Here is a 20,398-nt window from a genome sequence, read left to right on the forward strand (position 1 = left end):
GATTGTGTTTACTGACAGTGGTTTAGTTGGCATCTGCAGATGGCACGGCGGATTGCGTTTACCGACAGTGGTTTCTGGAAGTATTCCTGGGCCCATTTAGTAATGTCATTGACACAATCATGCTGATGAGTGATGCAGTGTCGTCTGAGGGCCTGAAGACCACAGGCATCCAATAAAGGTCTTTGGCCTTGTCCCTTGTTTCTCTGAATCTTTTGGTGATGTTATGCACTGTACATGATGAGATTGGTAAAGCCTTTGCAATTTGATATTGAGGAACATTGTTTTCCACGATCTTTGAGAGCCCATGTTTACTTCTGAGAGACTCTGCCTCTCTAAGACATCCCTTTTATAGCTAATCATGTTACAGACCTGATATCAATTAACTTAATTAGTTGCTAGATGTTCTCCCAGCTGAATCTTTTCAAAATTTCTTGCTTTTTCAGCCATTTGTTGCCCCCTTGCCAACTTTTTTGAGACCTGTAGCAGGCATCAAATTTGAAATGAGCTCATTTAGTGGAAAAAAGTGTAAGATTTCTTATTTTAAACGTTTGTTACGTTATCTATCTCTTAATGATGATTTGAGATGTGATGAAAATGACCCTTCTTCAAAGATCATGTGAATGTTGATGGATGGAGATAAAGATGATTTACCAGTGTCAGCTCATGTTGGCCCTGATGAGCACACACAGCTGACAGACAGAAATACTCCATACACGTTCTCCCGCCTCCTCACTCCTTCATGCCAGTAACAGTAACTCTCCTCACTGTAAAGGAGCAGCTCTATTTTTAGCCGTGCTGGATGGGCTGGATGGGAAGGCAAGCGCTGGAAACCCTCAGCCGTAGCACAGGACAGCAGACTGTGTCACCATGACCGTGGAGAAGATGGATCCTGTGGAAGTGTTCGCGGCCGGAGAGAAAGGCCGTGGCCTCCGCGTCACCAAGGAGCTGTCAGCTGGAGATGTCGTGTTTGCTGAGGCGAGCTTCGCCGCGGTCGTGTTCGACAGGTAAGATCGACTGTCGGGTCAGGAACGGCTTACTTCGGAAGAATGTTGTGGATGCTGACCTGTTGACATCTCAATGAAGGGATCCTGAACTTGTCGTTTTGGGACTCAGATATGGTGAAGCTATAATCTAAAATGGTTTTATCATCTCAAATGTGACGTGATTAATAGAGGTCATTTGAGTTTGCACTGCTTTGGTTCTGTTAAATGGAGAACAGGGTTTAGTTCATACTGAGAGCTTGGGTTACTGAGTGGCCAACATGTCTGAGATTCTGTAATAACTCATGGTATATTCATATCACTGTTTCATGTGTTTTATCCCATATGTGTTCCTGCAGTCAGTGTGTAGATGTTTGCCAGCTGATGGTTCAAGATGTTTGCGCTTGAAACTCTGAAAGCTTGTCATTAAATATTGCTTTGGAAATGCAAAGCCTTGGATCCTGTTAGTTGCACATTTTGTTTTGGAGTTTTTCCCTTGGAGAAACTTTGACAGTAGTTCGGTCACTATCAAGTGCTAGAAGGTGGGAGAGATTCCACTCTCATGTGACACGATCACAGTTTCACCTCCTTAAAAAGTCAAGAGCCTGTGCAACAGTTTGCACTGCAGAAAACATACAGAGTTCTCGACCTTTGACCTTCTGTAAACACTAGCATGTTTCCATGTGCTTCAACACAAAGAGTTAACCTGGATGGAGCATTCGATGACATCAGTCTTAGGTAATGTCATCTTAAAATAGACACGTATGTAAGTCACATGAAGCAATATTTCTAAGCGTGCAAAGTGACACCGGAAGATTGAGGTGACAGTTCCTCAATCGCATTTATAATTAAAGCAAAATATAAGTATTTAAATCGATCTCATGGATATGCAGAGTACAGTAGTGGCCAAAAGTGATGTCCAGGGGGATGTTTGTTTTTAATGACCCTACAAGTTCAATTAAACCATCAAAATATGTGACCCTGGACCACAAAACCAGTCATAAGGGTAATTTTTTTTCAATCGAGGTGTATATATCATCTGAAAGTTGAATAAATAAGCTTTCAATTGATGTATAGTTTGTTAGGACAGGACAATATTTGGCCGTGATACAACTATTTGAATATCTGGAATCTGAGGGTGCAAAAAATAAAAAAAATATTGAGAAAATCACCTTTAAAGTTGTCCAAATGAAGTCCTTAGCAATGCATATCCACTCACAAAAATAAATATTTGATATATTTATGGTTGGAAATTTACAAAATATCTTCATGAAACATGATCTTTACTTAATATCCTAATGATTTTTGGCATTAAAAAAAATCAATAATTTTGACCCATACGATGTATTGTTTGCTATTGCTATAAATATATCCGTGCGACTTATGACTGGTTTTGTGGTCCAGGGTCACATATGGGAAAATATTTTAGAACAAAACACTCTTGTTTAGGGTATTTTATATGACACAATTATTTGGCAAAAAAGTGCAAAATGTTGACAAAAGCTTACAACATAAGTTACTAATATTTATTTGGTTCTTTCTTGTTTTTGCATGTGTTCATAATTTATTTGTATGACAGCCTGGACGAAAATTATGTCGCACAATTTGGCTTGTTTAATTGCTTTATATTTACAAATAAAACAATCAAGTCAGTCGATTAAAATAATCGATTCATAAAACTTTAATAACTTAACTTTATTTTTATTTTTTTTAAATAATATGTGACATTCTGCGTTATACAGTAAATAAATTTTTTCCCCCAAAATTTCTTTTTTTTCTAGTTTTAATTTTTCTGTATTGTTTTTTCCATTTAAATTTTTCTGGATTGCATTTTAATGTTTTAATTAAAATGTAATAATAAAAAAGCATGTCTAATCAATTGAATTAATAAAACTAACATTTTTTTTTACAATAATACAAATTCCATAACATTCCACGTTATACAGTAAATTCCATTTTTATAGATGAACATGATTTCACCAAGATTTGAGGGACAAGTTTACACAGTGGCTGTGTCCGAAATCACCCCCATACCCTTTATTTACTGTGTTGACATAATCTGCAATGAAACAGAAAGACAGAGTGGGATATATCTAAAAGCTCCTCCCCTTTTTTCAAAATAGCCAATAGCGTTTCACCTCGATCACAGAGCTGTTGAGCTCGTCAAACTCTAACAATTTCTCCCCCATATTGCTTTAAAATATAGCGTTGTTTGTATAATTCACACGAACGTGTCTGAACGTTTTGTGGTTTGTGCCGACTCGCGTATATGCACTATGTGCCATTCACTATATAGAAACTAGTAAATGTGTGAATAAATGACCGATTTCAGCCGCAGCTTCAGCATCTGTTCATGGTGCAGGAGGGGGCGGGACTTCAGATTCTAGACAGCATTTGATTGGACCGAAGATTTGATGAGAAGCTGAATGTGATGAGAAGCTGATGTGATGTCATGAAAATCCATGATCCAGTTTAGCGGATTTTGACTTTGTCTGTGGGGAATTGATTGGATGATTAAATGGTTGTGGTTTGCTATTGGTGGATCTCATGTGAGTTGCCCCGCCCTCATCATCAGAGAAGAGAAGAGGGCTGAGTCCGAAATCGCCCCCTATATCCTTAAATAGGGCATTATTTGAGTGGATAGCCATTTGTGGTGGTGTCCGAAACCATAGTGGACATTATCGAGTGCATTCAATCCCACAATGCACTGCAATAACGAGCGTACAACCAATGTACACTCAACGTGAATTCCTGCGTCTGACCAGAAGATGGCGCCCACAGCTGAATCTTCCATCCATCTACTTCCCAGTGTGCATGCAGCGTAATTTTTACTTGATTATTAAATTGTTTAATTAAGGTTTATACATCCTAGTTTTCATGACAGAGCTCGAGATATTTTTTTTCATTACTAGCCTACTGGATCTGTCAGTTTGCTAAGTTTCAAATGATTATTAAACTATGGAGCCCTGCACATGCAAGAAAAAAAATTTAATCGTGCGCACGATTTACTAATTCTTTCCCTCAATTTACTAATTCTTTCCCTCGATTTACTAAAACGCGCACATGATTTACTAATTCGTTCCCTCAATTTACTAATTTGTGCACACAATTTACTAATTCGTTCCCTCGATTTACTAAAATGTGCGCATGATTTACTAATTCGTTCCCTCGATTTACTAAAACGTGCGCATGATTTACTAATTCGTTCCCTCAATTTACTAATTCGTTCCTTCGATTTACTAAACGTGCGCACCATTTACTAAATCGCTCCCTCAATTTACTAATTCATTCCCTCAATTTACTAATTCGTTCCATCGATTTACTAATTTGTGCGCACGATTTACTAATTCGTTCCTTCGATTTACTAAAACGTGCGCACCATTTACTAAATCGCTCCCTCAATTTACTAATTCGTTCCCTCAATTTACTAATTCGTTCCCTCAATTTACTAATTCGTGCACACGATTTACTAATTCGTGCACACGATTTACTAATTCGTTCCTTCGATTTACTAAAACGTGCGCACCATTTACTAAATCGTTCCTTCAATTTACTAATTTGTTCCCTCGATTTACTAATTCGTTCCATCGATTTACTAATTTGTGCGCATGATTTACTACTTCGTTCCCTCAATTTACTAATTCGTTCCCTCAATTTACTAATTCGTTCCCTCGATTTACTAATTCATTCCCTCAATTTACTAATTTGTTCCATCGATTTACTAATTTGTGCGCATGATTTACTAATTCGTTCCCTCAATTTACTAATTCGTGCACACGATTTACTAATTCATTCCCTCGATTTACTAATTCGTTCCCTCAATTTACTAATTCGTGCACACGATTTACTAATTCATTCCCTCAATTTACTAATTTGTTCCATCGATTTACTAATTTGTGCGCATGATTTACTACTTCGTTCCCTCAATTTACTAATTCGTTCCCTCAATTTACTAATTCGTTCCCTCGATTTACTAATTCATTCCCTCAATTTACTAATTCGTTCCATCGATTTACTAATTTGTGCGCATGATTTACTAATTCGTTCCCTCAATTTACTAATTCGTGCACACGATTTACTAATTCATTCCCTCGATTTACTAATTCGTTCCATCGATTTACTAATTTGTGCGCACGATTTACTAATTCGTTCCCTCGATTTACTAATTCGTTCCATCGATTTACTAATTTGTGCGCACGATTTACTAATTCGTTCCCTCGATTTACTAATTCGTTCCATCGATTTACTAATTTGTGCGCACGATTTACTAATTCGTTCCCTCGATTTACTAATTCGTTCCATCGATTTACTAATTTGTGCGCACGATTTACTAATTCATTCCCTCAATTTACTAATTTGTTCCATCGATTTACTAATTTGTGCGCATGATTTACTACTTCGTTCCCTCAATTTACTAATTCGTTCCCTCAATTTACTAATTCGTTCCCTCGATTTACTAATTCATTCCCTCAATTTACTAATTCGTTCCATCGATTTACTAATTTGTGCGCATGATTTACTAATTCGTTCCCTCAATTTACTAATTCGTGCACACGATTTACTAATTCATTCCCTCGATTTACTAATTCGTTCCATCGATTTACTAATTTGTGCGCACGATTTACTAATTCATTCCCTCAATTTACTAATTCGTTCCATCGATTTACTAATTTGTGCGCACGATTTACTAATTCGTTCCCTCGATTTACTAATTCGTGCACACGATTTACTAATTCGTTCCTTCGATTTACTAATTCGTTCCCTCGATTGACTAATTCGTTCCATCGATTTACTAATTTGTGCACACGATTTACTACTTCGTTCCATCGATTTACTAAAACGTGCGCACCATTTACTAAATCGTTCCCTCAATTTACTAATTCGTTCCCTCAATTTACTAATTCGTTCCCTCGATTTACTAATTCATTCCCTCAATTTACTAATTCGTTCCCTCGATTTACTAATTCGTTCCCTCGATTTACTAATTTGTGCGCACGATTTACTAATTCGTTCCCTCAATTTACTAATTCGTTCCCTCGATTTACTAATTTGTGCGCACGATTTACTAATTCGTTCCCTCAATTTACTAATTCGTGCACACGATTTACTAATTCGTTCCCTCGATTTACTAATTTGTGCGCACGATTTACTAATTCGTTCCCTCGATTTACTAATTTGTGCACACGATTTACTAAATCGTTCCCTCAATTTACTAATTCGTTCCCTCAATTTACTAATTCGTTCCTTCGGTTTACTAAAACGTGCACAAGATTTACTAAATCGTTCCCTCAATTTACTAATTCATTCCCTCAATTTACTAATTCATTCCCTCGATTTACTAATTAGTTTCCTTTGATTTACTAATTTGTGCACACAATTTACTAATTTGTTCCCTCAATTTACTAATTCGTTCCCTCAATTTACTAATTTGTGTGCACGATTTACAAATTCGTTCCTTCGGTTTACTAAAACGTGCACGAGATTTACTAAATCGTTCCCTCAATTTACTAATTAGTTTCCTTTGATTTACTAATTTGTGCACACAATTTACTAATTTGTTCCCTCAATTTACTAATTCGTTCCCTCAATTTACTAATTTGTGTGCACGATTTACTAATTCGTTCCCTCAATTTACTAATTCGTTCCCTCAATTTACTAATTCATGCACACGATTTACTAATTCGTTCCTTCGGTTTACTAAAACGTGCACAAGATTTACTAAATCGTTCCCTCAATTTACTAATTAGTTTCCTTTGATTTACTAATTTGTGCACACAATTTACTAATTTGTTCCCTCAATTTACTAATTCGTTCCCTCAATTTACTAATTTGTGTGCACGATTTACTAATTCGTTCCCTCAATTTACTAATTCGTTCCCTCAATTTACTAATTTGTGCGCACGATTTACTAATTCGTTCCCTCAATTTACTAATTCGTTCCCTCAATTTACTAATTTGTGCGCACGATTTACTAATTCGTTCCCTCAATTTACTAATTTGTTCCCTCAATTTACTAATTCATGCACACGATTTACTAATTCGTTCCTTCGGTTTACTAAAACGTGCACAAGATTTACTAAATCGTTCCCTCAATTTACTAATTAGTTTCCTTTGATTTACTAATTTGTGCACACAATTTACTAATTTGTTCCTCAATTTACTAATTCGTTCCCTCAATTTACTAATTTGTGTGCACGATTTACAAATTCGTTCCTTCGGTTTACTAAAACGTGCACGAGATTTACTAAATCGTTCCCTCAATTTACTAATTAGTTTCCTTTGATTTACTAATTTGTGCACACAATTTACTAATTTGTTCCCTCAATTTACTAATTCGTTCCCTTAATTTACTAATTTGTGTGCACGATTTACTAATTCGTTCCCTCAATTTACTAATTCGTTCCCTCAATTTACTAATTCATGCACACGATTTACTAATTCGTTCCTTCGGTTTACTAAAACGTGCACAAGATTTACTAAATCGTTCCCTCAATTTACTAATTAGTTTCCTTTGATTTACTAATTTGTGCACACAATTTACTAATTTGTTCCCTCAATTTACTAATTCGTTCCCTCAATTTACTAATTTGTGTGCACGATTTACTAATTCGTTCCCTCAATTTACTAATTCGTTCCCTCAATTTACTAATTTGTGCGCACGATTTACTAATTCGTTCCCTCAATTTACTAATTCGTTCCCTCAATTTACTAATTTGTGCGCACGATTTACTAATTCGTTCCCTCAATTTACTAATTTGTTCCCTCAATTTACTAATTCATGCACACGATTTACTAATTCGTTCCTTCGGTTTACTAAAACGTGCACAAGATTTACTAAATCGTTCCCTCAATTTACTAATTAGTTTCCTTTGATTTACTAATTTGTGCACACAATTTACTAATTCGTTCCCTCAATTTACTAATTCGTTCCCTCAATTTACTAATTTGTGTGCACGATTTACAAATTCGTTCCTTCGGTTTACTAAAACGTGCACGAGATTTACTAAATCGTTCCCTCAATTTACTAATTCATTCCCTCAACTTATTAATTTGTTCCCTCGATTTACTAATTCGTTCCCTCAATTTACTAATTTCTGCGCACGATTTACTAATTCGTTCCCTCGATTTATTCATTCGTTCGCACGATTTTCTAAGCCTATACTAGCCTATATTAGTAGACTAATGTAGGGAATAGTGAATGAGGGTTTAGGGGCGATTTCAGACACAGCAAGTGTATGTCAAGTTTAGACTTTCAACCAGGGTTAGGTGTTATTCATATATCATTTCCCTCTGATTTTAGGGATAAGTTATGGGTAGGGTTAGGGTTAGGTTTAGGGGTAGGGAAATGGTTAGGGCAGGATTGTTGCTCCAGGATCAGCAAAATATCTCGACCCAGGAAAATCATGTTTTTTATGACTGGATTCTAGGGCCCTAATAAACACCCACAGATAGCATGAGTGCATCACATCCACACACACTTGCATTTTGCTCTGGCAAAAAATTGCACTTTGATTTAGCACTTCCACAAAAATTGCATAGATGTAATAAACCATTTTGGATGATGATGGCACTAACGCAGGTGTGTGTCTCCGGTCTGTCAGTCTCTCTCTGCAGGTGTGTCACAGCTGTTTCCGCCGGCAGCCAAACCCTCACCGCTGCGCACAGTGCAAATTCGCGCACTACTGCGATCGCACGTGCCAGCGCGCCGCATGGGATGAACACAAGCAGGAATGTTCTGCCATTAGAAAGATTGGAAAAGCTCCCAATGAGAACGTGCGGTAAGTTGAGTCAATTTCACTTGAAGTATATTGGGGCCGTCAGAGTTAGTAATGATAAAACAGTGTTGCTAATAAAGAAAAAAAATGTTCAGCCACAAGGCATTTATTGGCGCTGAATGTCGTGTGATGGCAGTCTGGCCGCTCGTATCATGTGGCGTATCCAGAAGGACACGGGTCTGGTCTCCGATGAGCAGCTCACCACCCTCGACCTCCTGGAGGATCACCTGTCCAAAATGACCCCCGAGGATCTGAAGGAGCTCAAAGTTGACGTGCAACACTTCTATAGTTACTGGCCTAAAAAGAGCAAAGTGGTCGGAGAGGACTACGTGTCACATATCTTTGGTGTGGTAGGCAGAGATTTGTCACTTCTTCATTTATGCTGCTCAGCTCCTCAGGATGAGAAAGATGTTTGTGTCGTCCTCAGATCAACTGTAATGGCTTCACGCTGAGTGATCAGAGGGGTCTTCAGGCGGTGGGCGTCGGTCTCTTTCCCAACCTCTGTTTGGTCAATCACGACTGCTGGCCCAACTGCACTGTCATTCTCAATCATGGCAAGTGAGTAGATGAGAATTCATAAAGATGAAATGATTCAGATCTGAGCTCAAATAGAGGGATGTGACCTTTAACAGGGTGAAGCGTGTGTGTGTTTCTCTCTTGCAGTCAGACGGCACTGGATGCTTCATTCCACACGAAGAGAAGGTGGGTCAGTCTTAAACACTAACATTTGACCTCTCATTTCTATTTAATCATTATCTGTCTTTTATCATATTGTGCATTGTTAGTTCATGAGACTTAATGCAGTAACTGATGAATTGAAAAGTGTTACCAGCTGCAGAAAATACAGACACTTCAGAGACAATGAGAATAACAGTTTAGTAAAGATTATGTACACCAGCTCCAGTCATTCTTATAAAACATAGTCTAATGGTTGAAAAACGCTTGTCAAGTCATCATGTATTCTCGTTTGTGTCACATGTTATGTTGCTCTAAGGAACTCATTCACTGTCTTCATCATAAAACATTTGTGATTTGATTTGAATTAATATGGTGTTGCATGTGAGATGCAAAAATAGATTTTTGGGTTTGTTTGGTTTTTGTACTAACACAACAGCTGTGTTGTGTTTTTATTTTTGGAATGCAATGACATTAAAATAATCCTTTAGTTTTTTAAGACTTATGGAATTATGAATTATGGAACTTTGTTTCTGCCACAGAAAAAAAGGTAATTGCCCAGCTAACAGGGAACATTCTGTCAAGGTTCTCTCAACGTTATGAACAAACATTCTTCCAGTAACATTTCAATAATAACTGCAAAATGAAGAAATAGAGGTAAATAATGTTCACATAACCAAGAAAAAAACGTTTAAAAAACTGGACGTTTTGAACATTCTGAAAACATTCAGAAATAACATTCTCATAACTTAATGAGAACATTAGCTGAGTGCGACTTTGTTTCACTGTTCTGACTTTATAATTCACAATTGTGAGAAGAAAATTCAGAATTGCAAGTTATAAACTTGGAATAACGAGATATAAAGATATAAACTCGCAATTGCGATAAAGTCAGAATTGCGAGATGTAAACTCTGAAGTGCAAACAAAGTACAAAGTCAGAATTATGAGATATAAACCGGAATTACAAGAAAAAAGTACAAATTGTGAGATATAAACACAATTGCAAGAAAAAATGTCCAGTTGCGAGCTACAATCTCAGAATTGCGAGAAATAAAGTCGGAATGGCAAGATGTAAACTCGGAATTACAAGAAACAAAATTGTGTGATATAAACAGAATTGCGATAAAACAAGTCCAATTGTGAGTTACAAACTTGGAATTGCTAGAAATAAAGTCAGAATTGCAAAATGTAAACTTAGAATTACAAGAAACAAGTATGAATTGCAAGATATAAACAGAATTGCGATAAAACAAGTCCAATGGCGAACTACAAACTCGGAATTGCATGAAATAAAGTCATAATTGCAAGATGTAAACTCGGAACTACAAGAAACAAGTACGAATTGCGAGATATAAACAGAATTGCGATAAGTCCAATTGCGAACAAACTCGGAATTGCTAGAAATAAAGTCAGAATTGCGAGATATAAACTCAGAATTACAAAAAAAAAAAACAAGTACGAATTGCGAGTTATAAACAGAATTGTTAAAACAAGTCCAATCGCGAACTACAAACTCGGAATTGCGAGAAATAAAGTCCAAATTACAAGATGTAAACTTGGAATTACAAGAAACAAGTACGAATTTGCGAGATATAAACAGAATTGCGATAAGTCCAATTGTGAACAAACTCGGAATTGCTAGAAATAAAGTCAGAATTGCAAGAGGTAAACTCAGAATTACAAAAAAAAACAAGTACGAATTGCGAGTTATAAACAGAATTGTGTTAAAACAAGTCCAATTCCGAACTACAAATTCGGAATTGTGAGAAATAAAGTCGGAATTGTGAAAAATAAAGTCAGAATTGCAAGAGGTAAACTCAGAATTACAAAAAAAACCAAGTACGAATTGCAAGTTATAAACAGAATTGCGATAAAACAAGTGCAATTGTGAACTACAAACTCGGAATTGCGAGAAATAAAGTCTGAATTACAAGATGTAAACTTGGAATTACAAGAAACAAGTACGAATTTGCGAGATATAAACAGAATTGCGATAAGTCCAATTGTGAACAAACTCGGAATTGCTAGAAATAAAGTCAGAATTGCAAGAGGTAAACTCAGAATTACAAAAAAAAACAAGTACGAATTGCGAGTTATAAACAGAATTGTGTTAAAACAAGTCCAATTCCGAACTACAAATTCGGAATTGTGAGAAATAAAGTCGGAATTGTGAAAAATAAAGTCAGAATTGCAAGAGGTAAACTCAGAATTACAAAAAAAACCAAGTACGAATTGCAAGTTATAAACAGAATTGCGATAAAACAAGTGCAATTGTGAACTACAAACTCGGAATTGCGAGAAATAAAGTCTGAATTACAAGATGTAAACTTGGAATTACAAGAAACAAGTACGAATTGCGAGATATAAACAAAATTGTTAAAACAAGTCCAATTGCGAACTACAAACTCGGAATTGCGAGAAATAAAGTCAGAATTGCGAGATATAAACTCAGAATTACAAAAAAAACAAGTACGAATTGCGAGATATAAACAGAATTGCGATAAAACAAGTCCAATTATGAGTTATAAACTTGGAATTGCTAGAAATAAAGTCAGAATTGCAAAATGTAAACTTAGAATTACAAGAAACAAGTATGAATTGCAAGATATAAACAGAATTGCGATAAAACAAGTCCAATTGCGAACTACAAACTCGGAATTGCGTGAAATAAAGTCATAATTCCAAGATGTAAACTCGGAACTACAAGAAACAAGTACGAATTGCGAGATATAAACAGAATTGCGATAAGTCCAATTGCGAACAAACTCGGAATTGCTAGAAATAAAGTCAGAATTGCGAGATATAAACTCAGAATTACCAAAAAAAAAAAACAAGTACGAATTGCGAGTTATAAACAGAATTGTTAAAACAAGTCCAGTCGCGAACTACAAACTCGGAATTGCGAGAAATAAAGTCCGAATTACAAGATGTAAACTTGGAATTACAAGAAACAAGTACGAATTTGCGAGATATAAGCAGAATTGCGATAAGTCCATTGTAAACAGAATTGTGTTCAAACAAGTCCAATTGCAAACTACAAACTCGGAATTGTGAGAAATAAAGTCGGAATTGTGAAAAATAAAGTCAGAATTGCAAGATGTGAACTTGGAATTACAAGAAACAAGTACGAATCGCAAGATATAAACAGAATTGCGATGTCCAATTGCGAACAAACTCGGAATTGCTAGAAATAAAGTCAGAATTGCGAGATATAAACTCAGAATTGCAAAAAAAACAAGTACGAATTGCAAGTTATAAACAGAATTGTTAAAACAAGTCCAATTGCGAACTACAAACTCGGAATTGCGAGAAATAAAGTCTGAATTACAGGATGTGAACTTGAAATTACAAGAAACAAGTACGAATTGCGAGATATAAGCAGAATTGCGATAAGTCCAATTGTGAACAAACTCGGAATTGCTAGAAATAAAGTCAGAATTGCAAGATGTAAACTCAGAATTACAAAAAAAACAAGTACGAATTGCGAGTTATAAACAGAATTGTGTTCAAACAAGTCCAATTGCAAACTACAAACTCGGAATTGTGAGAAATAAAGTCGGAATTGTGAAAAATAAAGTCAGAATTGCAAGATGTGAACCTGGAATTACAAGAAACAAGTACGAATCGCAAGATATAAACAGAATTGCGATAAAACAAGTGCAATTGCGATAAAACAAGTGCAATTGTGAACTACAAACTCGGAATTGTGAGAAATAAAGTCGGAATTGTGAAAAATAAAGTCCGAATTACAAGATGTAAACTTGGAATTACAAGAAACAAGTACGAATTGCGAGATATAAACAGAATTGCGATAAGTCCAATTGCGAACAAACTCAGAATTGCTAGAAATAAAGTCAGAATTGCGAGATATAAACTCGCAGTTGTGAGAAAAACAAATCTGAATTGCAAGTTACAAACTCAGAATTACAAGAAAAAATACAGAATTGAGAGTTATAAACTTGGAATTGCGATAAATAAAGTACGAATTGCAAGATACATACACAATTGCGAGAAAAAAGTCTAAATTATGAGAAAATCAGAATTATGAGATAAAACTAGCAATTACCATTTTAATTTTTTATTCTGTGGCAGAAACAAGCTTCCACACTGTTGTTGTTGTTGTTGTTGTTGTTGATGAAGAGAGAGCATTAGATCACAGTAAGGATCATTGGCTCTGTGTCCTCTGGGAATGCTGTCAGGATTGAGCTGAGGGCTCTGGGAAAGATCTCCGAAGGGGAAGAGCTGACCGTGAGTTACGTGGACTTCCTGAACGTGTCCAAGGACCGGCAGCGGCTGCTGAAGCAGCAGTATTACTTTGACTGCAAGTGTGAGCACTGCACCAAGGGCATTAAAGACGACCTGATGACGGCCGTCAGAGATGGACAGAAGGTTCATATCATTACGTGTACAAGATCTGTACTAGAAACACTCTTACAAGAAAAGCTTTTGTATAGAATAATACCTTTATATATATAGAACCTTTAGGGGCTCCATCATGGGAATTAAATAGTTTGTAAACATATTTTATCACTAGAAAAAAAATGAAATAAGTATTTATGCAATCGTTTAAGGCATTTCTCCTTATAGAACCTTTTTGGCATAAAGTGTTCTTTAAGACTGAGTCAAGAACCCTAGAGTTCTATACAGAACCCCACTGAACCTATTTCTATGAGTCTGAGATGAATCTGACATGAATTAGACTGAAGAAGTCTGTATTTTCTCCATAATAGCCAATTCTAAATCAGTCCCTCGAGTCGCACAGGATATTTAGACCATATATATAGATTAAACAGCACCCCTTGTGGCAGGGAATGATAATACAGTCATGCTAGAAAGTTTGGTTCTGTAGAAATTTGACTACACTGAGTCACAAAAATTAAAAAAAAAACTCTTAAATACCAACATAATCAAACATAAGCAGCTCTCCCTTTAACGCATCTTGATAAAAAATTAATAAAATAACACTTTATTTCAACATTTACCCCCCCTATCCACCTCCTGGGTAATTTTTGTTGATATGCAAAATAAGAAATGCAAAAATATTTGTGCTACTTGTTGAATTAGATTCTCTCAGATATGAAGAGTGGAAATCAATGGAGGTTAATGCAGAAATACAAGAGCTTTGACCGTATATGACTGGCGTCTTTTTCAAAGGATCATGTTACAGATCATATAAAACTGAGCAATGCATTTGAAGTCTGGCCTGTAATAATGTGTGTGACGAAGGATCAGTGCTGTCTTCAGATCTTCACTCGTGTGTTTGTGTCTGCAGCCGTCTGCTGAGGTGCTGAAGGAGGTGACGGATTTCAGTCTTCAGGCTCTGGTGAAGATCGAAGAGGCTCGTACTGAAGGAAACTTCCATGAGGTCAGTCTGACAAGTCGAACCTGAACTTTTGGCAATAAAAGAGGATCTAAACAGCATTTCCAAGCCTCAGCGATGACCTTTGAACCAACGCCAAAGTGTGATGAAAATTGAAAATTGTTTAAAGACCCCCTGTGGTGAACAAAACTGATTTTGATTTGACCAATATAAAAATGCACTTTAAATGAATGACACGATTGTTTCAGTGGTTTCAGTGGTTTATGATGTGATCTGGTTCTGTAGGTGATTAAGATCTGCCGCGAGTGTCTGCAGAAGCAGGATCCAGTGTTTGGAGACACAAACCTGCATCTGCTGCGCGTCCTCAGCACTGCCAGCGAGGTCCTGTCCTTCCTGCAGCAGTTTGAAGAGGCGTCCGGATACGCGCGGCGCATGGTGGACGGATACGCGTGAGTCTGTGGCTCATAACACATCTGTTTCTCCATTTTAATGAACTGATATACATTCTTAAATCCCAAGAATTGATCTTTTATTCTATGCTGTTTTCAGGTGATGTGTGAACAAAACTTATTATTTATATATCGGCTTGAAAACCGATCATCTCTTCCTCTTTACTAGTAGCAAATAAGCATGAACATCAGAAGGAATGTTGAAAGATACAGAAAAACTTACTGAAATGAATCATGTTTCATGTAATCAATTAATCAGTGTTTCATCCACAGAAAGACATCAATAAAACAGCTTGAGAACAATCAAACATAACGCCATATTTACCTCAGAAAAGCCATTTAGTGACTATAAACTCGATAGTCAACTAGAAAAACTCTAGTGAGGAACGTTTTGATACATATGCTCCATATTACATATTCATTACATTTTTACTTCACATATTCTTTAATATTTAATGTATGTATGAATAAATCCATCATGAAGTGTTTAATTATGACAGACACTGTTTATTTATTAAAAAAACCAAATTGAAGTAGAAACATACTAGAAGATGCTAAAAAAGCAACACATTAAATCTGGCTAGCAATGTGCCAAATCATGCTTGAAACATGCTATCAATGTGGTAAAACATGTTAACAATGTGTGGATTCATGCTAGAAACATGCTAGCAATGTGCTAAAACATGTTAGAGCCATACTAAATCATTTTAGCATGTGAAAACATGAGTAACGTGTGCTAATTTATGTTAAAAACATGCTAGCAACATGTTAAAGCATGCTAGCAATGTGTGAAATCACGTTAGTAACATGTTATAACATGGCAGCAATGTGTTAATTCATGCTAGCAACATGTTAAAACATGTTATCACGGTGCTAATACGTGTTAGAAACACATTGGCAATGTGCCAAATCATGCTAGAAACATGCTACCAACATGCTAAATTATGTTAAAAACATGGTAAAGCATGCTAGCAATGTGTTAAATCATGCTGAAACATGCTAGCAATGTGCTAAATAATGCTAGAAACATGCTCAATCATGCTAGCAACATTTTAAAACATGTTATCACGGTGCTAATATGTGTTAGAAACACATTAGCAATGTCCAAATCATGCTAGAAACATGCTACCAATATGCTAAATCATGATAGCAACATGCTAAAGCATGCTAGCAATGTGCTAAATCATGCTAGCATCATGTTATGACATGCTAGTAATGTGTTAATTCATGCTATAAACATGCTAGCAATGTGCCACTTCATGCTTGATACATGCTAGCAACATGCAAAATCATGCTAGCAACATGCTAAAATATATTAACAGTGTGTGGATTCATGATAGAAACATGCTAGCAATGTGTTAAAACATGCTAGAATCATACTAAATCATGTTTGCATGTGAAAACATGCCAGCAATGTGTGGTAATTTATGTTAGAAAAATGTTAGCAGCATGTTAAAACATGCTAGCAGTGTGTTAATCGTTGTAGAAACATGCTAAATCACGTTAGCAACATTATAACATGTTAGCAATGTGTTAATTCTTGCTAGAAACATGCTAGCAACTTGCAAAATCATGCTAGCAAAATGCTAAAATATGTTAACAATGTGTTAATTCATGGTACAAACATGCTAGCAATTTGCTAAATAATGCTAGCAATGTGCCAATTCATAAAACATGCCTGTTACATGTTATAAATCAGGTTAAAACGTGATAAAACGTTGAAATGTGAAATAAGCTAGCAACTTGCTAGAACATATTAGCAATGTGTTACACCATGTAAACATTTTATTGACCTCTTTGAGTAAATCTAAAACTTTTAAAAGTTATTTCTAACTTCCAGATGCATAACTGTCTTACATGCAGTTTAAAAGCTTACAAATCAGTTGTTAATTGTAACCTGTAATATTACAGTAATGTGGCGACTGACAGGGTTCCTGTATAGTTTACAGCTAAGTCGAGAGAGATTGTTTCCTTTGAGCAATATATGTAGTGTATATCGAATTAACATCGAATCTGGTTCAGAACTGGATCAAACGGCACGCTTGTGAATGGAAATCAAACCGTGAACTTTGTGTCGAAGCCCAGCCCTAGTGAGTAATAACAGGCCTGACCTCTTTTCATCCAGTGAAATCCAGTAATCTTTTGATTTCCTGTAAATCTCTTTAATTCCAATCACCTGTGCTGCAAATATCAGGCCAGTCAGACAATCATTTCCCTGTTCCTCGTCTTAGGAAGCTTTACCATCCCAATAACGCCCAGCTGGGCATGGCCATCATGAGGGCGGGCGTCACGCACTGGCACGCGGGGCTGATAGAGGAAGGTCACGGGCTGATCTGTCGCGCCTACGCCATCCTCTTGATCACACATGGAGCTCATCATCCCATCACCAAAGACCTGGAGGTAAAACACCAGCTGCACACGACAATACACACCCATCAAACGCTTCGGGCTCGAATGTTACTGTGGCGAAAATCAGTCAGTGTTGGTTTCTGTTACAAGCTCATTGAACTATTGAACTATTGACCTTGATGAGGCCGATATAAGTGAAAATACTGATGATGACTGCTTAAATATGATGTCAGAGAGATAAAAGCATTGTTTTTAAAGGGAAAATGTGACCATAACAGGGCTGAAGAATTTTTGAAAAATATGCACTGTAGACAGTGAAGGTATAATGTTTTAATTTCAATCAAAGCAACACGTTGGTACAAACTGAATTCAATTCACAATTTTACAGTTTAAATGTAATGATAATCCAATGAATGAAAACATTATTTTAAGGCAAGACACCACAGGTAAATAGAGTACATTTGTAACTAATAGACATCACCATATATTCCCCAGTTGATTAATCACAGTATATTAAGATATGAAATTTTGCATTACAACTTTTCCAAAAAATGATATGTGCAAATATGCAAATGAGGCATTATTTAATTAAAAATGCACTCATTTGCATGCATTTCCAGAAAAGAAATCTGAACATTGGATAAAGCCATGTTAATAACAAAGGGCCAAGCACCGAAGGTTCGATGGCGTATTTACTATTATTATTCTTCCGCTCTGGGAATCTATGGCAGCCACATACGGGAAAGTTATAAAATTTGGCATACTGATAGAGGACAGTCCCAACAATAACTACAGCAAATTTGGTGGCTCTAGATCAAACTCTCTAGCGCCACCGCTGGTCCAAATTTTCACTCATGTTTATGCTAATAACTTTTGAGCCATAAGGGTTAGAAACAAAATTCTTTTTTCCTCTGATTCCTTGGCTCAATCCGATTCGAACGCATGTGACGTAATTTCCGTCATGTTACTTTTCTCGCCAAAAAGTATGACCTGAGACTACATGCTGCATTTCGGCGCAGCGCCACCTACTGGTGCGGAGATAGCAAAAATGTCTATTTTTGCTTATAACAGGTTGCCAAACACATTCCTGGAGCCTCCCCAACACTGGATGTTTTCCATGTTTCTTTAATTAAACACACCGGATTCAGATCATCAACTTGAGACTCCAAGACCTGAAATGGGTGTGTCAGACAAAGGAGACATGCGAAATGTGCAGTGCTGGGGAGGCTCCAGGAATGTGTTTGGGAACCCCTGGCTTATAACTTCCGAAAAGTTTGGCCAAAAAAACAACAACTGGTCTTGTTAGATTCAGGGCAGCATGCGAGTTTAATGATATCCAATTTTACCATATCGGCCATTTTGGGTGTCGGCCGTTTTGCATTTTGTAGCAAAATGCTGTATTTATTGAACGCCTTAGCGAATCATAATGAAACTCGGTATGCATCATCAGCATGATGCCCTGAAGGAGCCTGAGAAGCGCCACCTAGTGGTAAAATCAAAATATTCATATGCTCATAACTTTTGATTTTATTGACTTATTTTCATGTGAGTCATCTGCTTAGATTCCTGAATCTTTGCCGAGTCCAATGATACCAAACATGCAAGATTTCACCTTATGGTTTGTGCAACGTTGCGATTTGGCAATAAAATGTTCGCAAATATCTTCGAAACCGCTAGTCTGATCGAGATAAAACCACCATAGGAAATATGCAAACATAGGTAGTTGGCTATACGTTAAATCCCAAATGCCAAAATTTTGATAGTAAGTGGCAAAAAAATGCAACCAAAGTCGTGCATGGTTCATTTTTTATGCTCTCATACATAGACATGTCTATAACTTCTAAACGAAATGAGATATTTTCACCAAATTTGACACACTTATTTATGGGCTCACTCTGAGGACAGTGGTGGGATTACACCTGTTGGTGGCACTATAACTGAACAAAATATTAAATTGCCACTAACTACAATAAAGTATAAGAATTAAAATGCTATATTTTACTAATGATTTTACTTCTTGCTTTTGCTTGGACCCTTAATAGCTGCTTGCAGCTATATTTCTAGTTTGATTTTGTAGATGTTTTAAAGTTAAAACGTTTACAGAAGGGATTTTGGGTTTCTCTTTTTATCACTCAGAAAATGATATATGAACCAACCTTCAGAATATAGATGTGAAAAAAACTGTAAAGTTTGGTGTCTGTATTTGGTGTAAGATTTCTGACTCAAAATCACCACCTATAATAAAGATATGGATTTAAATTGAAATCTACAGATGCCAATAGATAAAGTGCAATAAAATAAACACTTAAAAGTGTATTTTGTATGTTTTCTTTCCACTAGTCGCATGTTACGTAAGTAAAATAGACCTCAAAACTGACTAGTGCATTAAAAAAACAATGGGTTTGCCTGTAGTGTCTCGCCTTAAAACAACTAAACAGAGACATGGACACAGACACAAATGACACTGTTTCCTGAGAGTCACTATAGGTAGAGAAAGATTCGATTTTAATCCAAGAGAAGCACATCAGAATGGTTTTGTGAGAGTTAATTTGCACTGTGAACTTGGATGTTGTGAAATGTGTGTTTTCAGGCGATGAGGACGCAGACAGAGATGGAGCTTCGTCTGTTCAAACAGAACGAGTACGTCTATCAAAGCATGAGGGAGGCTGTGCTCTCTAACAAACCCATGAGCGTCGCTGGAGAACAAGTGCAAATCAAAGCCACTTCATAAACCTGCTGATGTACTGATCGTCATGAAGCTAAGCAAGAAACGTGCCTGAATCTGCACTCTAATAAAGGCATTTTCAACAGATCACATTGTGGCGTTTTGATTGAATCTATCCCAGAC

The 20,398-nt window shown here is 36.4% G+C and overlaps 1 protein-coding gene across 1 annotated transcript; it reads left to right on the top strand.

Moving 5' to 3' along the window:
- Positions 1-786: 786 nt before the first annotated feature.
- smyd1a (SET and MYND domain containing 1a) lies at positions 787-20,362 on the top strand. The gene is made up of 10 exons (XM_048189881.1): positions 787-1,004; positions 8,582-8,758; positions 8,892-9,105; positions 9,183-9,313; positions 9,419-9,457; positions 13,632-13,821; positions 14,705-14,797; positions 15,038-15,201; positions 17,433-17,601; positions 20,141-20,362. Exons 1-10 carry the CDS (start codon positions 868-870, stop codon positions 20,279-20,281), a joined length of 1,455 nt encoding a protein of 484 aa, XP_048045838.1. The 5' UTR covers positions 787-867; the 3' UTR covers positions 20,282-20,362.
- The last annotated feature ends 36 nt before the right edge of the window (positions 20,363-20,398 follow it).

The sequence above is a fragment of the Megalobrama amblycephala genome, linkage group LG4, assembly GCF_018812025.1.
Source record: "Megalobrama amblycephala isolate DHTTF-2021 linkage group LG4, ASM1881202v1, whole genome shotgun sequence".
Classification (NCBI taxonomy): Eukaryota; Metazoa; Chordata; class Actinopteri; order Cypriniformes; family Xenocyprididae; genus Megalobrama; species Megalobrama amblycephala.